The sequence below is a fragment of the Saccopteryx bilineata genome, chromosome 1, assembly GCF_036850765.1.
Source record: "Saccopteryx bilineata isolate mSacBil1 chromosome 1, mSacBil1_pri_phased_curated, whole genome shotgun sequence".
Lineage (NCBI taxonomy): Eukaryota > Metazoa > Chordata > Mammalia > Chiroptera > Emballonuridae > Saccopteryx > Saccopteryx bilineata.
Window position 1 is genome coordinate 154,837,842 of NC_089490.1, and position 15,639 is coordinate 154,853,480.

The 15,639-nt window shown below is 51.0% G+C and overlaps 1 protein-coding gene across 3 annotated transcripts; it reads left to right on the top strand.

Annotated features, from left to right (window-relative positions):
- Positions 1 to 330: 330 nt before the first annotated feature.
- Positions 331 to 13,049, top strand: MATK (megakaryocyte-associated tyrosine kinase). Of its 3 annotated transcripts, none has more exons than XM_066276069.1 (13): positions 331 to 349; positions 7,667 to 7,724; positions 8,031 to 8,144; positions 8,255 to 8,370; positions 8,453 to 8,672; positions 9,114 to 9,207; positions 10,461 to 10,526; positions 11,272 to 11,371; positions 11,446 to 11,530; positions 11,613 to 11,686; positions 11,822 to 12,017; positions 12,414 to 12,500; positions 12,598 to 13,049. In XM_066276069.1, the coding sequence occupies exons 2-13, from the start codon at positions 7,716 to 7,718 to the stop codon at positions 12,835 to 12,837; spliced, it is 1,401 nt and encodes a 466-aa protein (XP_066132166.1). In that variant the 5' UTR covers positions 331 to 349; positions 7,667 to 7,715; the 3' UTR covers positions 12,838 to 13,049. The 3 variants fall into 3 exon arrangements, with proteins under 3 accessions (XP_066132166.1, XP_066132157.1, XP_066132152.1); XM_066276060.1 differs by lacking the exon at positions 331 to 349 and adding an exon at positions 6,445 to 6,637; XM_066276055.1 differs by lacking the exons at positions 331 to 349; positions 7,667 to 7,724 and having other exon boundaries at positions 7,970 to 8,144.
- The last annotated feature ends 2,590 nt before the right edge of the window (positions 13,050 to 15,639 follow it).

Here is a 15,639-nt window from a genome sequence, read left to right on the forward strand (position 1 = left end):
CACACCCTGGAGGGCTCCTTGTACCCTAGGCCAGTCCTTGGAGGTTTGGGCACCTGTTGCTGTCTCCTTAAGTCTGTCTTTCCCTTGTCTCACTATCTCTGCAGCCTGTCATCATGGGACAAGGACTCCTGAGGGTAGTAATTACTCAGACATGATCCATTCACAGAGGGAGAAAGCCAGCTGGGTCTGATCCTCTTCCTGTCTCTGACTGCATCAAGAAGAAAGTCTTCACAGGATGCCAGGCCCTCTTAACAGAGATGGCAGCTCCTGTCCTTGCTGAACAAAGAGAAGGCAGGCCTCCTCTGTGGGCCCTGGGGCCACAGTGGTCTGGTGAGAATCTAATGATGTGGTAGGTTTCCACTTTGGCTGTTTTGATGCTGCATTTCCATTTTTTTTTTGTTTCTGTTTCAATTTTTATTTTTAATTTTTAATGGGGTGACATTGATAAATCAGGGTACATATGTTCAAAGAAAACATCTCTAGGTTATTTTGACATTTGATTATGCTGCATTCCCATCACCCAAACCCCAATTGTCTTCCGTCACCTTCTAACTGGTTTTCGTTGTGCCCCTCCCCCAACCCCCTCCCTCTCCTCCCCCCCACCCCGTAACCCCCACACTCTTGTCCATGTCTCTGAGTCTCATTTTTGTGTCCCACTTATGTATGGAATCATATAGTTCTTAGTTTTTTCTGATTTACTTCTTTTGCTCAGTATAATGTTATCAAGGTCCATCCATGTTGTTGTAAATGATCCAATGTCATCATTTCTTATGGCTGAGTAGTATTCCATAGTATATATGTACCAAAGCTTTTTAATCCACTCGTCCACTGACGGACACTTGGGCTGTTTCCAGATCTTCACTGTTGTGAACAATGCTGCCGTAAACATGGGGGTGCATTTCTTCTTTTCAAACAGTGCTATGGTGTTCTTGGGGTATATTCCTAAAAGTGGTATAGCTGGGTCAAAAGGCAGTTCGATTTTCAATTTTTTGAGGAATCTCCATACTGTTTTCCACAGTAGCTGCACCAGTCTGCATTCCCACCAGCAGTGCAGGAGGGTTCCTTTTCTCCACATCCTCGCCAGCACTTATTCTGTGTTGTTTTGTTGATGAGCGCCATTCTGACTGGTGTGAGGTGATATCTCATTGTGGGGTTTTTTTTTGTTTTTTTTTTTGTTTTGTTTTTTACAGAGATAGAGAGAAGGATAGACAATAGACAGGGACAGACAGACAGGAACGGAGAGATGAGAAGCATCAATCATTAGTTTTTCGTTGTGCATTGTGTCAACCTTAGTTGTTCATTGACTACTTTCTCATAAGTGCCTTGACCGTGGCCTTCAGCAGGCTGAGTAACCTTTTGCTCGAGCCAGCGACCTTGGGTCCAAGCTGGTGAGCTTTTTGCTCAAGCCAGATGAGCCCTCGCTCAAGTTGGCGAGCTCGGGGTCTCGAACCTAGGTCCTCGGCATCCCAGTCCGATGCTCTATCCATTGCGCCACTGCCTGGTCAGGCCTCATTGTGGTTTTTTTTGTTTTTGTTTTTGTTTTTTTCATTTTAGAGAGGAAAGGGAGAGACAGAGAGAGAGAGAGAGAGAGGAGAGACAGAGAAGGGGGGGAGGAGCTAGAAGCATCAACTCCCATATGTGCCTTGACCAGGCAAGCCCAGGGTTTTGAACCGGCGACCTCAGCATTTCCAGGTCGACACTTTATCCACTGCGCCACCACAGATCATGCCTCATTGTGGTTTTAATTTGCATTTCTCTAATGCTTAGTGATGTTGAGCATTTTTTCATATGCCTATTGGCCATCTGTATGTCTTCTTTGGAGAAGTGTCTATTCATTTCTTTCGCCCATTTTTTGATTGGGTTGTTTGTCTTCCTGGTATTGAGTTTTACAAGTTCTTTGTAAATTTTGGTTATTAACCCCTTATCAGACGTATTGTCAAATATATTCTCCCATTGTGTAGTTTGTCCTTTTATTCTGTTTTGTCTTTAGCTGTGAAAAAGCTTTTTAGTTTGATATAGTCCCATTTGTTTATCCTGTCTTTTTTTCACTTGCCCGTGGAGGTAAATCGGCAAATATATTGCTGCAAGAGATGTTAGAGAGCTTACTGCCTATGTTTTCCTCTAAGATGCTTATGGTTTTACGGCTTACATTTAAGTCTTTTATCCATTTTGAGTTTATTTTTGTGAATGGTGTAAATTGGTGGTCTAGTTTCATTTTTTTGGAGGTAGCTGTCCAGTTTTCCCAACATCATTTGTTGAAGAGGCGATCTTTACTCTAATGTATGCTCTTACCTCCTTTGTCAAATATCAGTTGTCCATAGAGCTGTGGGTTTATTTTTGTGTTCTCTGTTCTGTTCCATTGATCTATGTGCCTGTTCTTATGCCAGTACCAGGCTGTTTTGAGAACAATGGCCTTGTAGTATAACTTGATATCAGGAAGTGTGATACCTCCCCTTTATTCTTCTTTTTTAAGATTGCTGAGGCTATTCGTGTTCTCTTTTGGTTCCATATAAATTTTTGGAATATGTGTTCTATATCTTTGAAGTAAGTCATTGGTATTTTAGTAGGTATTGCATTGAATTTATAAATTGCTTTGGGTAATATAGACATTTTAATTATATTTATTCTTCCTAACTATGAGCATGGTATATGCTTCCACTTGTTTGTATCTTCCTTGATTTCTTTTATCAATGTTTTATAATTTTCTGAGTATAAGTCTTTAATCTCCCTGGTTAAATTTATTCCTAGGTACTTTATTTTTTTGGCTGCAATGGTAAAGAGGATTGCTTCCTTAATTTCTCTTTCTGACAGTTCATTGTTAGCGTATAAAAATGCCTCTGATTTCTGAGTATTAATTTTATATCCTGCCACTTTGCTGAATTCATTTATCAGGTCTAGTAGTTTTTTGACTGCGACTTCAGGGTTTTCTATATACAATATCATATCATCTGCAAATAATGATAGTTTTACTTCTTCTTTTCCAATTTGGATGCCTTTTATTTCTTTTTCTTGCCTGATTGCTGTGGCTAGGACTTCCAGAACGATGTTGAATAAGAGTGGTGAAAGGGGGCACCCCTGCCTTGTTCCTGATCTTAAGGGGATTGCTTTTAATTTTTGCCCATTGAGTATGATGTTGGCTGTGGGTTTGTCATAGATGGCCTTTATCATGTTGAGGTATGTTCCCTGTATTCCCACTTTGTTGAGAGTTTTGATCATGAATGGGTGCTGGATTTTATCAAATGCTTTTTCAATGCATCTTTGAAATTATCATGTGGTTTTTCTCCTTCCTTTTGTTTATGTGATGAATCACATTAATTGATTTGCGAATATTGTACCAGCCTTGCCTCCCAAGAAAAAATCCCACTTGATCATGGTGTATGATTTTTTTCATATATTGCTGGATCCGGTTTGCTAACATTTTGTTGAGGATTTTAGCATCTAAATTCATCAGGGATATTGGCCTATAATTTTCTTTCTTTGTGTTGTCTTTGCCTGGTTTTGGAATCAGAATTATACTCGCCTCATAAAAGGAGCTTAGGAGTCTTTCTTCCTCTTGAATTTTTTGAAATAGCTTGAGAAGGATAGGAGTTAGTTCTTCTTTGAATATTTGGTAGAATTCACTTGTGAAGCCATCAGGCCCAGGACTTTTCTTTTTTGGGAGTTTTTTGATAACTGTTTCAATCTCATTTGTTGTAATTAGTCTGTTTAGGTTTTCTGATTCTTCCAGATTAATTTTTGGAAGATTATATGTTTCAAGGAATTTGTCCATTTCATCTAAGTTGTCTAGTTTTTTGGCATACAGTTCTTCATAGTATTTTCTTACAATATTTTGTATTTCTGTTGTGTCAGTTATCTCTCCACTCTCATTTCTAATTTTATTTATTTGAGTCCTCTCTCTTTTTTTCTTGGTGAGTATGGTTAAAGGTTCATCGATCTTGTTTACCTTTTCAAAGAACCAGCTCCTGGTTTCATTGATCCTCTGTATTGTTTCTTTAGCCTCTATGTCATTTATTTCTGCTCTGATCTTTGTTATTTCTTTCCTTCTGCTAGCTCTGGGCTTTACTTGCTGCCTTTTTTCTAGTTCTTTTAAATGCAGGGTCAAGTTTTTTATTTGAGCTTTTTCTAGTTTCTTAAGGTATGCCTTTAATGCTATGAGCTTCCCTCTCAGGACTGCTTTTGCTGTGTCCCATAAATTTTGAGTTGATGTATGCTTGTTATCGTTTGTTTCTAGGAATTTTTTTATTTCTTCTTTGATCTCATTGTTAACCCATTCATTATTTAATAACATGCTAGTTAGTTTCCAAGTGTTTGAGTATTTTTCAGTTTTTCTGTTGTGGTTGATTTCTAATTTCATGCCATTGTGATCAGAGAAAATGCTCGATATGATTTCAATCTTCTTAAATTTGTTGAGACCGCTTTTGTGCCCTAACATGTGGTCTATCCTAGAGAATGTACCATGAGCACTTGAAAAGAATGTATATTCTGCTGCTTTGGGGTGAAATGTTCTGAAGATATCTATTAAATCAAGTTGATCTAGTATGTCCTTTAAGTCTGCTGTTTTTTTTGTTAATTTTCTTTCTTGAGGATCTATCTAGTGATGTTAGTGGGGTATTGAAATCCCCTACTATTATAGTATTGCTGTTGATCTCGCCCTTTAAATCCATCAAAGTCTGCTTTATATATTTAGGTGCTCCTATATTAGGTGCATAAATATTTATAATGGTTATATCTTCCTGTTGGATTTCTCCCTTTATCATTATGTAGTGACCTTTATCTCTTACTATAGTCTTTATTTTAAATTGCCAAAATATTTCTATTTTTGGCAATTGATAGTTTGCCATATATGGTGGGCCCTTATCACCTGACAATGCCTGCTGCAGGATCCCAGCCCTGTGCTGGTGGCTGGGAGGCAGGGGGTGAGTCACACTGTGGGGCTATCCCGCAGCTGGATCTGTGGAGCCCAGGGAGCGCTGCTTAGCAGGAATGTTCTCAGAAGATCTTCTGTGCAAACACTACCACCACTAATAAATTACGCCACCAGGTGAAAAAGGTGTCCTCTCACCCCTCCTCTTCCTGCCCACTTCCCTTCCTGGGGATAACCTTGTTGCTGGTTGGAGGGTCCCCTTCTGGAACTTTCCCCACTGATTTACTCTCTCCTGTATGACATAAATAGGATCATGCTGTTTTCACCATGCCACATTCTGGGGGTGATAGTTTTCAACAATTGTAGATTTTAGCACCTTAATACAGTTTCCTAGTTTTGTTGCATAATATTCCACAATATGGCTGTTCTGTGATTCTTCAAACTGGACCACAATTCCCAGAAATCCCATGATGCCTTGGAAGCACAGCCACTAAGATTTTAGGGGTAGCATAATGTTAAATACAGGACCCTGACTATCTGGGGATCTTGGTTCTTCGCCCTCCCAAAATCAGCTTCATCCTTGTCCAACTGGACTCCTGCATTTAGAAAGAACGGTAAGGGAGCCCACAGAGCCATCACTGGAGGCCAGGCCCAGTGCCTTGGTCATCTACGACTCATCCAGCTGACCTCTGAGAGGGAGACCAGTGCTGCCTGGCTCTATAGAGAAGGAAATGGAGGCCAGGAGAAGGGCAGTTCTGCCTCTGGCACAGCTGGCTGAGCCCGGTCAAGCCCCATTGTTACTCTCCAAAGGAAGGCTGCTCTACCTGGAGGTCTCCAGTTCCACATGATTTTTTTGCCTGTGGTCCTAATTTTTCCATAATGATAATGACGATACTGAGATAGCTGTGGACGTTTTGGGGCTGCTTTCTTTGCATCGGGCACCAACAGCGCTCTAAAGCGACAGGTAATTAATTAAATGAGCCCCCGATGGCAGAAGAGGTGACTGAGGGCGTTGGAATCGCAGAGTCAGAAGGTCCACTGCGTCGTCTGGGCTCTTCAGCTTGCTTATCTTCCCGACAGGCAACTCACTCACTCATCCCCACTTCCCGCGCGCGCTCGCGCTGCGGCACCTACTCCACGCTCAAGCCCTCCGTCTCTCAGGATGAGGGAGGTGGAGGGTGAGTGTTCCGCGGCTTCAGGCCAGGATGCAGCGTGGAGCCCGTGAGCGCCTCCAGTCCCTAACAGGGCCGCGAGGAAGGGGTTGGGGACCGCGGGGGCGGGGCGGGGAGGGGCCGGCGGCGGCGCGCTGGGCAGACCGCAGTACAACCGGCGCTAGGACCCGCAGGGGCCTCCCCGGCCGCGGCGTCTCCCGCTCCTCTCCACCCCAGCCCACCTCCCCTCCGCCCAAAATGAGGAAACGGAGGAACTTGCTTCAGGTTGTGCAGCCTGGACTTCCTCGGGGTGCGCAGCCAGTGAGCAGGAGCCCTCCTGGGGGCGGGGGCGGGGCGCAGCCAGGAGACGCCCCCCTGAGCAGGTGAGCGGGCGAGCGGGCTGCGGGGAGGTGGGGAGAGACGGCCGGGACCATGAGAACCAAAGGGTTCCGGGGGAGGCCCATGCGTGTGCGGGAGGAGCCAGCGAGCGCACAAATGTGCGCGTCCAGGGCGTGCGCCGGTTACGAGACTGGGGCAGGGGTGGTTAGAGGCGATCAGGTGCGGGTCTCCACCCAGGAGGTATTTTCCTGGGTGGGGTGTGTGCGTGTCAGCGAGCCCCTGGGTGTGTGTACCCGCGCGTCCACGTGGAGGGTTGTGTGGTGTGACCGAGATGCGTGTGCGTGGCCCTACGTGTAGCTCTGCTTGCCAGGGTGGCCCAGCATATGGCACCCAGGTGTTCAAGTGTGGGTCTGTGTGTTGTGGGGAAGGGACAGATACGTTCCAGATGTCTGAGCACCTGTGTGTGTGGGCACACTTGTAGACACGTGTGCACACCTATCTCTAGGGGGACATGCCTTGCTTGTATACCTGTGTGTCTGTGTTCAAGCCGCGTTTGTGTGCTCGTGTGCACATGGATCAGTATGTGTGTGAGAACACGTAGGGCTGGGGATTTATGGGGGCCCACACTGGAGGAACAGACACGCACCCTGAACCCACCCCACTGCTCAGCACTTGTTGTGGGGTCGATGGGGGATACAGAGAGTGGAAAAGGCTCCACCCAAGCAGCAATGAGGGACTTTGTGTGTCCATCCTGGAGTTGCATGGGGATGGATTTGAGAGGTTCAGCTGGCCAGTCAGATGAGCCCAGCAGGGCTGCACTGTCCCATTGTAGGGTCAGAGTTTCTTGGGAATGACCCTGAATCATTCTGTATTTCCCTGCCCTGCTCCTGCCTACTCACCAGAAAAGAGGAAGAAATAGGCTGGATTGGATTGGATAGCACCAAGCACCTCTTGTGCTGTGTGGGCTGCTGGGGCCTGAGCCAGGCGCCTCCCTCCTCCCCAGCCCTTGACACTTGTTCTGTGCCCATCTTGGTCCTCAGTTTCCTTTTTTTTTTCCCCATTTTTTGGGGGGAACAATGGTGGAGCTAGGCTCCATGGTTTCCTCACTGGTGTTTCATGGCTGCGACTCTGCTAAGGAACTACCCTCAGTAAAGGCCACCTTCCTAAAGGGGCTTGGAGAACCAGTGTTTGGGACCCCACCCTGGGGATGCCCCTGGCTGTTGCCTCCAGCTGGCCTGGGCTGGAAGTGGTAGTGATGGCCCCAACCTGGCTTGACTCTGTGCTCGCCAGCTGGTCTCTGCCCCCTCCCCAGGTGAACTCTCACTTTCTCCACGCCTGGCACCCCTGCCATCCCAGCCAGGATGCCCACGGTGAGTCCCCCTAACCTGGGTATCTGTGTCCCTGGCCCTTCCTTTGCTCAGTCCATGCCCACAAGACCACAGCTCCATGGGGAAGGTGGATGTACATTCTATTTAGCTAGTGTTTCTGTCATTCGGTATTGTGTTTCTTTCACTTTTTCTTCCTGACCTGTCTTGAGAGCCCTCTGTGACTAATAAATCCCTGCTGGCTGCTCCCTTGTCCTCTCTCCTCTTCTCCCTCATTCTCCTGTTTTCTCCCTTGGGAGTATCTCCTTTATGCCCCCTCTGCCCCTCTCCCCCACCCTGCCTCCTGCCCAGAGGCGCTGGGCCCCAGGCACCCAGTGCATCACCAAGTGTGAGTACATGCGCCCAAAGCCCGGAGAGCTGGCCTTCCGCAAGGGCGACGTGGTCACCATCCTGGAGGCTTGTGAGGTGAGCTGTGGCCAGAAGGCCTGGGTGTGTTTGGGCACAGGATTCCACCAGGAACTCCCCCCTCACACACATGCACACATATACCTGACCCCTGGCTTCCTCTGTGGCAGAGCAAGAGCTGGTACCGAGCCAAGCACCATGCCAGTGGGCAGGAGGGACTGCTGGCAGCTAGCGCGGTGCGGGAGCGTGAGGCCCTCTCAGCTGACCCCAAGCTCAGCCTCATGCCGTGAGTTGTGGGTTAGGCCTTGGGATGGGGGAGTCAAGAGGGACTGCCCAGCCTGGCCCAACTGGCCCTCCCACCACTGCAGGTGGTTCCATGGGAAGATCTCTGGCCAGGAGGCAGTTCAGCTGCTGCAGCCACCAGAGGACGGGCTGTTCCTGGTGCGCGAGTCCGTGCGACATCCCGGTGACTATGTGCTGTGCGTGAGCTTCCGCCATGACGTCATCCACTACCGGGTGCTGCACCGGGACGGCCACCTGACCATAGACGAGGCCATCTGCTTTTGCAACCTCATGGATATGGTGGAGGTGCACCGCTGACCCCAGAGCCACATGTTCCCCAATGTCCAGGAGGGGCCCTCGACCCTGCCTCATTCCAGCAGCTGGATGGACATGCCCAGGGCCACATGCTCTCCAGTGTAGAGAAGGAGCTGATGCCCAGGGATCACCATATAGGTGATCTGGGTCCCACCTCCAGGGATGAGCTTGCTCCTCCCAGGACCTCCAGGAACCTCCAAGTTGATACCAATCTAGAGATCCTCCCCATCCTCCCTTTCCCTGCCCCAACCTACATCCACTCCCACTCTCAAGGAAACCAGTCCAACACATCCTGTGGGAACCAAATCCCTCTCCTCAGCAGTTTATCCTCACTCCATCCAGAGCCCACCGCCAGAAAGGGGACAGGCAGCAGGGGTGTCCTGCACCCTGTGGTTAGACTCACAACAACCTCTGCCCCACCCCACCCTGCAGCATTACAGCAAAGACAAGGGGGCCATCTGCACGAAACTTGTGAAGCCCAAGAGGAAGCAGGGGGCCAAATCGGCAGAGGAGGAGCTGGCCAAGGGTAGGGGTCTGCGCTCTCTGCTCAAGTTCGCCCTGCCTGGGGAGGCAGGACCCTTTAGCACATGGCTAAGGCCACAGCAGCACCTGAGCATGGCACTGTACCTGGCACTGTGGTGGAAGGCCTGGGTTGCCCCTGGGTCAGAAAGGGGGCACCCACAGACACTTGTCAACCCAAGATTGAGCCGGTACTCACATCTGCTGCCCTCCCCGTGTCCCCATCATCTGCCCTTCACCTGAGCCAGAAACCTGGCCCAAGCCTCAACCTACCCACCCTCCAACATCCACTTCATGCCTCCTCTGGCCTGGCCTCAGCCCTTCCCATCAGACCACCTCCTTCCAGGGGGGCACACACCATCCTCCTGATCTGTGTCTCTCTGCCCACAGAAGCAACTTTCTACCTGAAAGTCCACCCACATCACTCCCTGCTTTAAGGAGGGAGGTCCTGCAGGTCCTCTGCCTTCCAGAACCTCTGCTTATACCTGAGCCTTCTTTCCTGTCTCATCTACAGGGCCCCTTCTCCATTCACGAGTCCCCCTGGTGTGACTCATTTCCTCTCATGCCTCTGTGCTGTTGTGCACTCTGTTCCCTTCACCTGAAATGCTTTTCCATCCTCTGTTCCCTTCACCTGAAATGCTTTTCCATCAATACTCGAATCCCAAAACAAAGGTTCCCAACCATAGCTACCCCTATACTCTTATGAACCTGATCTTGGCTGTCTCCTTGGAAGCATGTGTTTCTCCTGGGGAATCTGAATGTCTTGTGAGTGGCACCTGGGTGGAGGCTGGTGTCACCATGCTTGATGCCTAACTGCTCCTGATTTGGATGGGGAGGAGGCCTACAGAACCTGCTAGAGGAGAGAGGTGGGGGAGAACACTGGCCTGCTTAAGACAAGGGGTAAGGGAGGCCAGAAGCTTTACTGGTCTCCATGGCTGTTGTATTTTTTGCTCTGTATGTGTCCCTGGGAGGCCAGAGGTAAAGGACTGTAAAGAGAATAGCCCTCGGGGTATTTGGAGGGACAGTCTCCAAGTAGAAGAGATGGGCAGCCCTGTAGGGTAGGCTCTGTTGCCTTCAACCACATGATAACCAGTACCAGAAATGGGGTGTGTCAGACATGCCTTGGACCACTGGTGGGAAGAGGCCACCCAACGTGTGCCCACAGCTGTGGGAGACATTACCTGGTCTTTCTAGGTGGTGCCTCTGATGGGAGGGCCTGGGGAAGCCTGTTACCCCTCTGACCAGGTCTTTGCCCCACAGCTGGCTGGTTACTGAACCTGCAGTATTTGACCTTGGGAGCGCAGATTGGAGAGGGGGAGTTTGGAGGTGAGTGGGAGTGTGGGCGGGGGGATTGAAGGAAGGTGGGGGGTGTTCAGATTTTGGAATCACAGAGATAAATTCACCTCCATATACCTACCTACTTGCTGGGTGGCTGAAGACAAACCATTTCTCTCTGTAAGCCTCAGTTTCTTCCTCTGTGGAAGGGATTTGACGACGACTCATGAGGTGTAAGTTAGCTCAGGCAAGCACCCAAGAAAAGTGAATCCCTCACACCTCAAGGCTTTTGCACATTCTGGTTCCTCTGCTTGCAATACCATTCTCTGAAATGATGATTCTGGACATCTCTGGGGCTTAGAGCATGGCCTGCTGACTTTCTCTGTAAAGGCACAGCTCAGTATTTGTAGCAGGAAAGCAGCCCTAGATGATGGGTAAAACAATGGTATGGTTGTGTGTTAATAAAACTTTATTTGTGGACATTGAATTTTATATTTTATATAATGTTCATGTGTCATGAAATAACATTCTTTTGATATTTTTTAACCATTTAAGAATGTAAAAACCATTCTGAGCTCATGGGCCTTGCAAAAACACATGATGGGACAGGATTTGGCCTTAGGGCCAGAGGTTGCAGATTCTCTTTGATCAGGGGTTTGGAGCTTGTATGGGAGAGGGGGTTTCCAGGCCTGGGCACCTGAGGCTGTGTTGGTGTACATGGGGGTCAGTGTGAGTAGGGATGTCCCTATGTTTGCCCCCATCTCTGTTGGGTCCTGGTCTTCGTCCCACTCCCCAGCGGTCCTGCAAGGCGAGTACCTGGGCCAGAAGGTGGCCGTGAAGAACATCAAGTGTGATGTGACAGCCCAGGCCTTCCTGGATGAGACAGCAGTCATGACGTGAGTCCCCAGTGGGGGTCAGGCACCCTGGGGTCAGGGTTCTGGCTGTACCTTCACCTCCCCACCTCCCCCAGGAAGATGCAGCATAAGAACCTGGTGCGTCTGCTGGGCGTGATCCTGCACCAGGGACTCTACATCGTCATGGAGCACGTGAGTAAGGTATGATGGGGCTGAGCTGCAGGTGTGGGTTGGGGAGGCAGCCAAGAAGCCTCAAACCCCAGCCCCGTGTCCTCCGACACAGGGCAACTTGGTGAACTTTCTACGGACTCGGGGCCGGGCCCTTGTGAACACCCCCCAGCTCCTGCAGTTTTCCCTGTGAGTGGGACCCCTGTGGGGCGGGGAGGGGTATTTCCAAGGTCTAGGGGAAACCAAGGCACAGAGCAGGAAGGAGCCTGACCTTGGGAGTTTTTGACCTGGTCACTGGAACCCCATGCCCCGACCCCTCCCCAGGCATGTGGCTGAGGGCATGGAGTACCTTGAGAGCAAGAAGCTGGTGCATCGAGACCTTGCCGCCCGCAACATCCTCATTTCTGAGGACCTGGTGGCCAAGGTCAGCGACTTTGGCCTGGCCAAAGCTGAGCGGAAGGGGCTGGACTCCAGCCGGCTGCCTGTCAAGTGGACGGCACCTGAGGCACTCAAACACGGGGTAAGTGCCCCTCTGTCCCCAGGGACCTTGGTGCCCCAGCTCCACTGTGTGATCCTGGGCATGTGTCTTGGCCTCTCTGAACCTCCAAGGGAAATGGTTTGCCTCCCCAGTGAGTACTTGGCTTATAGTTCTTTTCAATCCCCAGCTGGTCTCTCTTGTGTATGACCCTGTCTGGGCCTCAGTTTCCCCATTTCCAGGCTCAGTGCTAAAGGCAAGAATAACCAACCTCCTCCCTGCGCTGAGTCTGAACTCCACTTGGTCGAGGGGGCAAAGACTCAAGGAATGCAGTCTATTAGGAAGAGACCAGAAAGTGAAGGTCAACCAAGGAGGGCTTCCTGGAGGAATCAGGGGCTGAAGTCAAAGGGTCCCTCCTCACCCTGGTTTTGGGCCCCACAGAAATTCTCCAGCAAGTCCGATGTCTGGAGTTTTGGGGTGTTGCTATGGGAGGTCTTCTCGTATGGCCGGGCTCCATACCCCAAGATGGTGAGCATGGTCTGGGTGAGGGAGGCACTGGGTTCTAAGTGGATCTGGGGCTGTGGCCCTGAATCCCAGCCCACATCGGTGTGCTCTCTGCCCACAGTCGCTGAAGGAGGTGACAGAGGCTGTGGAGAAGGGGTACCGCATGGAGCCCCCTGAAGGCTGCCCAGGGCCTGTCCACACCCTCATGAGCAGCTGCTGGGAGGCAGAGCCGGCCCGGCGGCCACCCTTTCGAAAACTGGCCGAGAAGCTGGCCCGGGAACTACGCAGCGCGGGTGCCACTGGCCATGTTGAAGGGCAGGATGCTGATGGTTCTACCTTGCTGCGCAGCCAAGACCCTTGACCCTACCTGGTGGGGCCATGGGCCCAAGGACCGGGAGAGGAGGGGGCTCAGGGTGGGGGCACAGGCCAGGCCTAAGGAGGGCCAGGACCAGCAAGCTGTCCACCTAGCTCACAGCACAGATGCCGGCCCCTCGCTGGGGGCTCAGGGTGGTCCCTGGATACCACAGACCTGGGGAGAAGGATTGGTGCCTCGATAAAGACTGGTTCCAAGAACTGTGGGCATCTGAGTCTCTCTGTGACCCCCTACATCCTCTCAGCCCAGGGGGTCCACACTGCCCCCCACCATCACTCAGCTTGGGACTAACCACCTGCCAGTCATTTGCCTGCTGAGGGGTTCTGCCCAGCTATGATCCACTGGCAGCCACTGTGGGGAAACAGACCCATGGGATAGAGCCAGAAGACTCCAGACCAGGGATCACAGCCACCCTGTGAACCCAGTTACCATTACCCCCAGGTCCCCACTGTGGTCCATTTGTGGGTGTCATACTTAACCCTCAAATTTTCAACCCTTGGTTGGGTGCCCAACCTTCGGAGTACCAGGCTTCAAGGATCATGAGAGACTTGCCCTTCAGAGCAGGTGTATAGGAGCCAGAGAGGGTCTGCCACTGCAGCTGCATTCCCACCTGGGATGCTCTAGTGCAGCCACCTACGTCCCCTAGCTGTCACATTCCAGTATCCTGACCCAGTGACTCCAGAGGAGACTCAAGAAAAGTCCGTTGAGCAGCCTGTCAGGAGGCCCCGCCCTATTGTCTACTCTGGTGAGGGGGCTGTGCTCCAGCTTGCTCCCCCAGGTTCTAATCCTGACTTGCCCCTAGCTGTGTGGCCCCAGGGCAGTCCCAGGCAAACTACAGGGGTTGGTCCTCCTACGTGGGCCCCACCAGTCTCTGATCAGGCATCTTGGTGAGATGGGGGGGAGGGGGTAAGGACCCAGAGGGGGAAGAAAGTGAATGGCTGAGCACTCACAGCTAGCTGGTGCTCAGTTATGGCTATGACTATCTGCCACCCCATCTCAGTTGATGTTCCCATCCAGACAACCTCTAGGATGCCTGGAGGGGGTCCTGGACCAGGCTGGGTGCTGTCCAACACAGGACCCACCAAGCTGGGGAGGTGATACCAGGCCTTAGCACACCCTCTCACTTCTGCTCACCCACCCCGCCTGATCTAAGCGTGAGCTAGAGAAATGCCCCAAGGTCGCATTGACCTCCTGAGGTGCCCCTTGAAGCCAGCCCACCTTCTGGCCTCAGTTTCTTCACCAGCACCTGAAGGGTTCAGCGATTCTTCCTGGGGAAGAAATAAGAGTGGGAGGCAGAGAGTGGCCTGCGCGCGCGTGCACACACACACACACACCGCCTCCCCCATCCCCTCCTTCCTTCCTTCCTAATCCAGCTGGAGGGGCCGCCTGTCCCTGGGGCCTGCCCCACCCGGCCCCTAATCCGGCCCTCTAAGCTGACACAGCGTCTGCACCTTCAGCCACTTCCTGCTAAATCGTGAAAGCCCCCTGCACCTGACCCGGATCCCTCCTGCAGCCTCTTAACCAACCGGGCCAATTAGCTAATTGGGGCCTGAGAACTGAGCCGCTTGTTAACGTTTTAAAGTGATGAAGCAATTAGGGGAATTACCTGCCTGCCCCAGAGCCTGGCTCCCCTAGCCACAGAGCCCAGAGCCTGTCTTAAAGTTGGGGTAGCTGAGACCTGGAAGGGCCCAGGGAAACACTAGCTGCCCCTCCTGCTCAGCCCTCCCTCGTGGAACAGTGGGAGCCCCAGCTGGCTCCTCCTCTAAGGCCGATGGTCCCTGCAGTTGCACCTGATTCCTTAGGGCCTAGTTACTCCTCTGGGTGTGTGCGCATGTGTGTGTGCCTGATACTGTCTCTCCATGTGTGTGTCTCTTCCCACAAAGCCAACATTCCAGAAGGATCTCTTTTTGTACCTGCTCCCCAGGCCATCTGAGGGCCTGGATTTCCTCCACCTGGACAACCTACCTCCACTAAACCCAGCAACTAGTTTTCAGGCCTCACCTTGGCCCCTCATCCCCAGCCCCCTCCTCTCAATTTTCAGGGTAACTCCTGCCCTAGCCCCCAGGCTTTGTGGATTGGGTGGGTTGGCAAACTAGACTCGGGGTCTTTCCCTGGACCCTGCTCTTAGGCCACTGTCTCTGAGAATTCCATCATCCACCTGTCCCCAACACAGGGAACTGGGTATCACCCTCTGCTCCTTCCTCCCCAAACTTTGTCCCCCCCCCCAATATCTTTCCTGCCTCCTCCTCCCACTCTGCCATCCCCACTGCCCTTGCTCTTGCCTCTAGCCTCCTGGCCTTCCATCTTGCCCGCAATAGGTACTTGTCCAAAATGCCACCTGATTGCGTCCTTTCCCTGCTCCACAACTACCCATGGTTCCCTAATACCCTACCCTTCACACCTAGTCTTTTCAGAATTTGCAGCCTTGCCCTCCATCCCCTATTCTGATCACTTTCCTTAAAAGAGTAGCCCCACCTTGCATGCCCCTTCCCTTCCCTGCTTGAGTTTTTCTCGCTCAACCTCTGACTACCTGACACTACGTTTTACTTAAATGGTTGCTGATTCCCCAACTAGGATGTCAGCTCCAAGATTTGTATCTGTTTTGTTCACTGGTACACAGTAAGTGCTCAATAAGTGCTTATTGATACTTCAAAACTCAGCTAATATGCACCCTATGCCATGCCCTGTTCAGTGTCCAGAGGAGCCAACTAAAACGGCCTTTACTTCTAGAGACCTCTGCTTCCCAGTTCCGTTGATATCCATGAGTCTTAGAGTGCCTTTTCTGTCCTC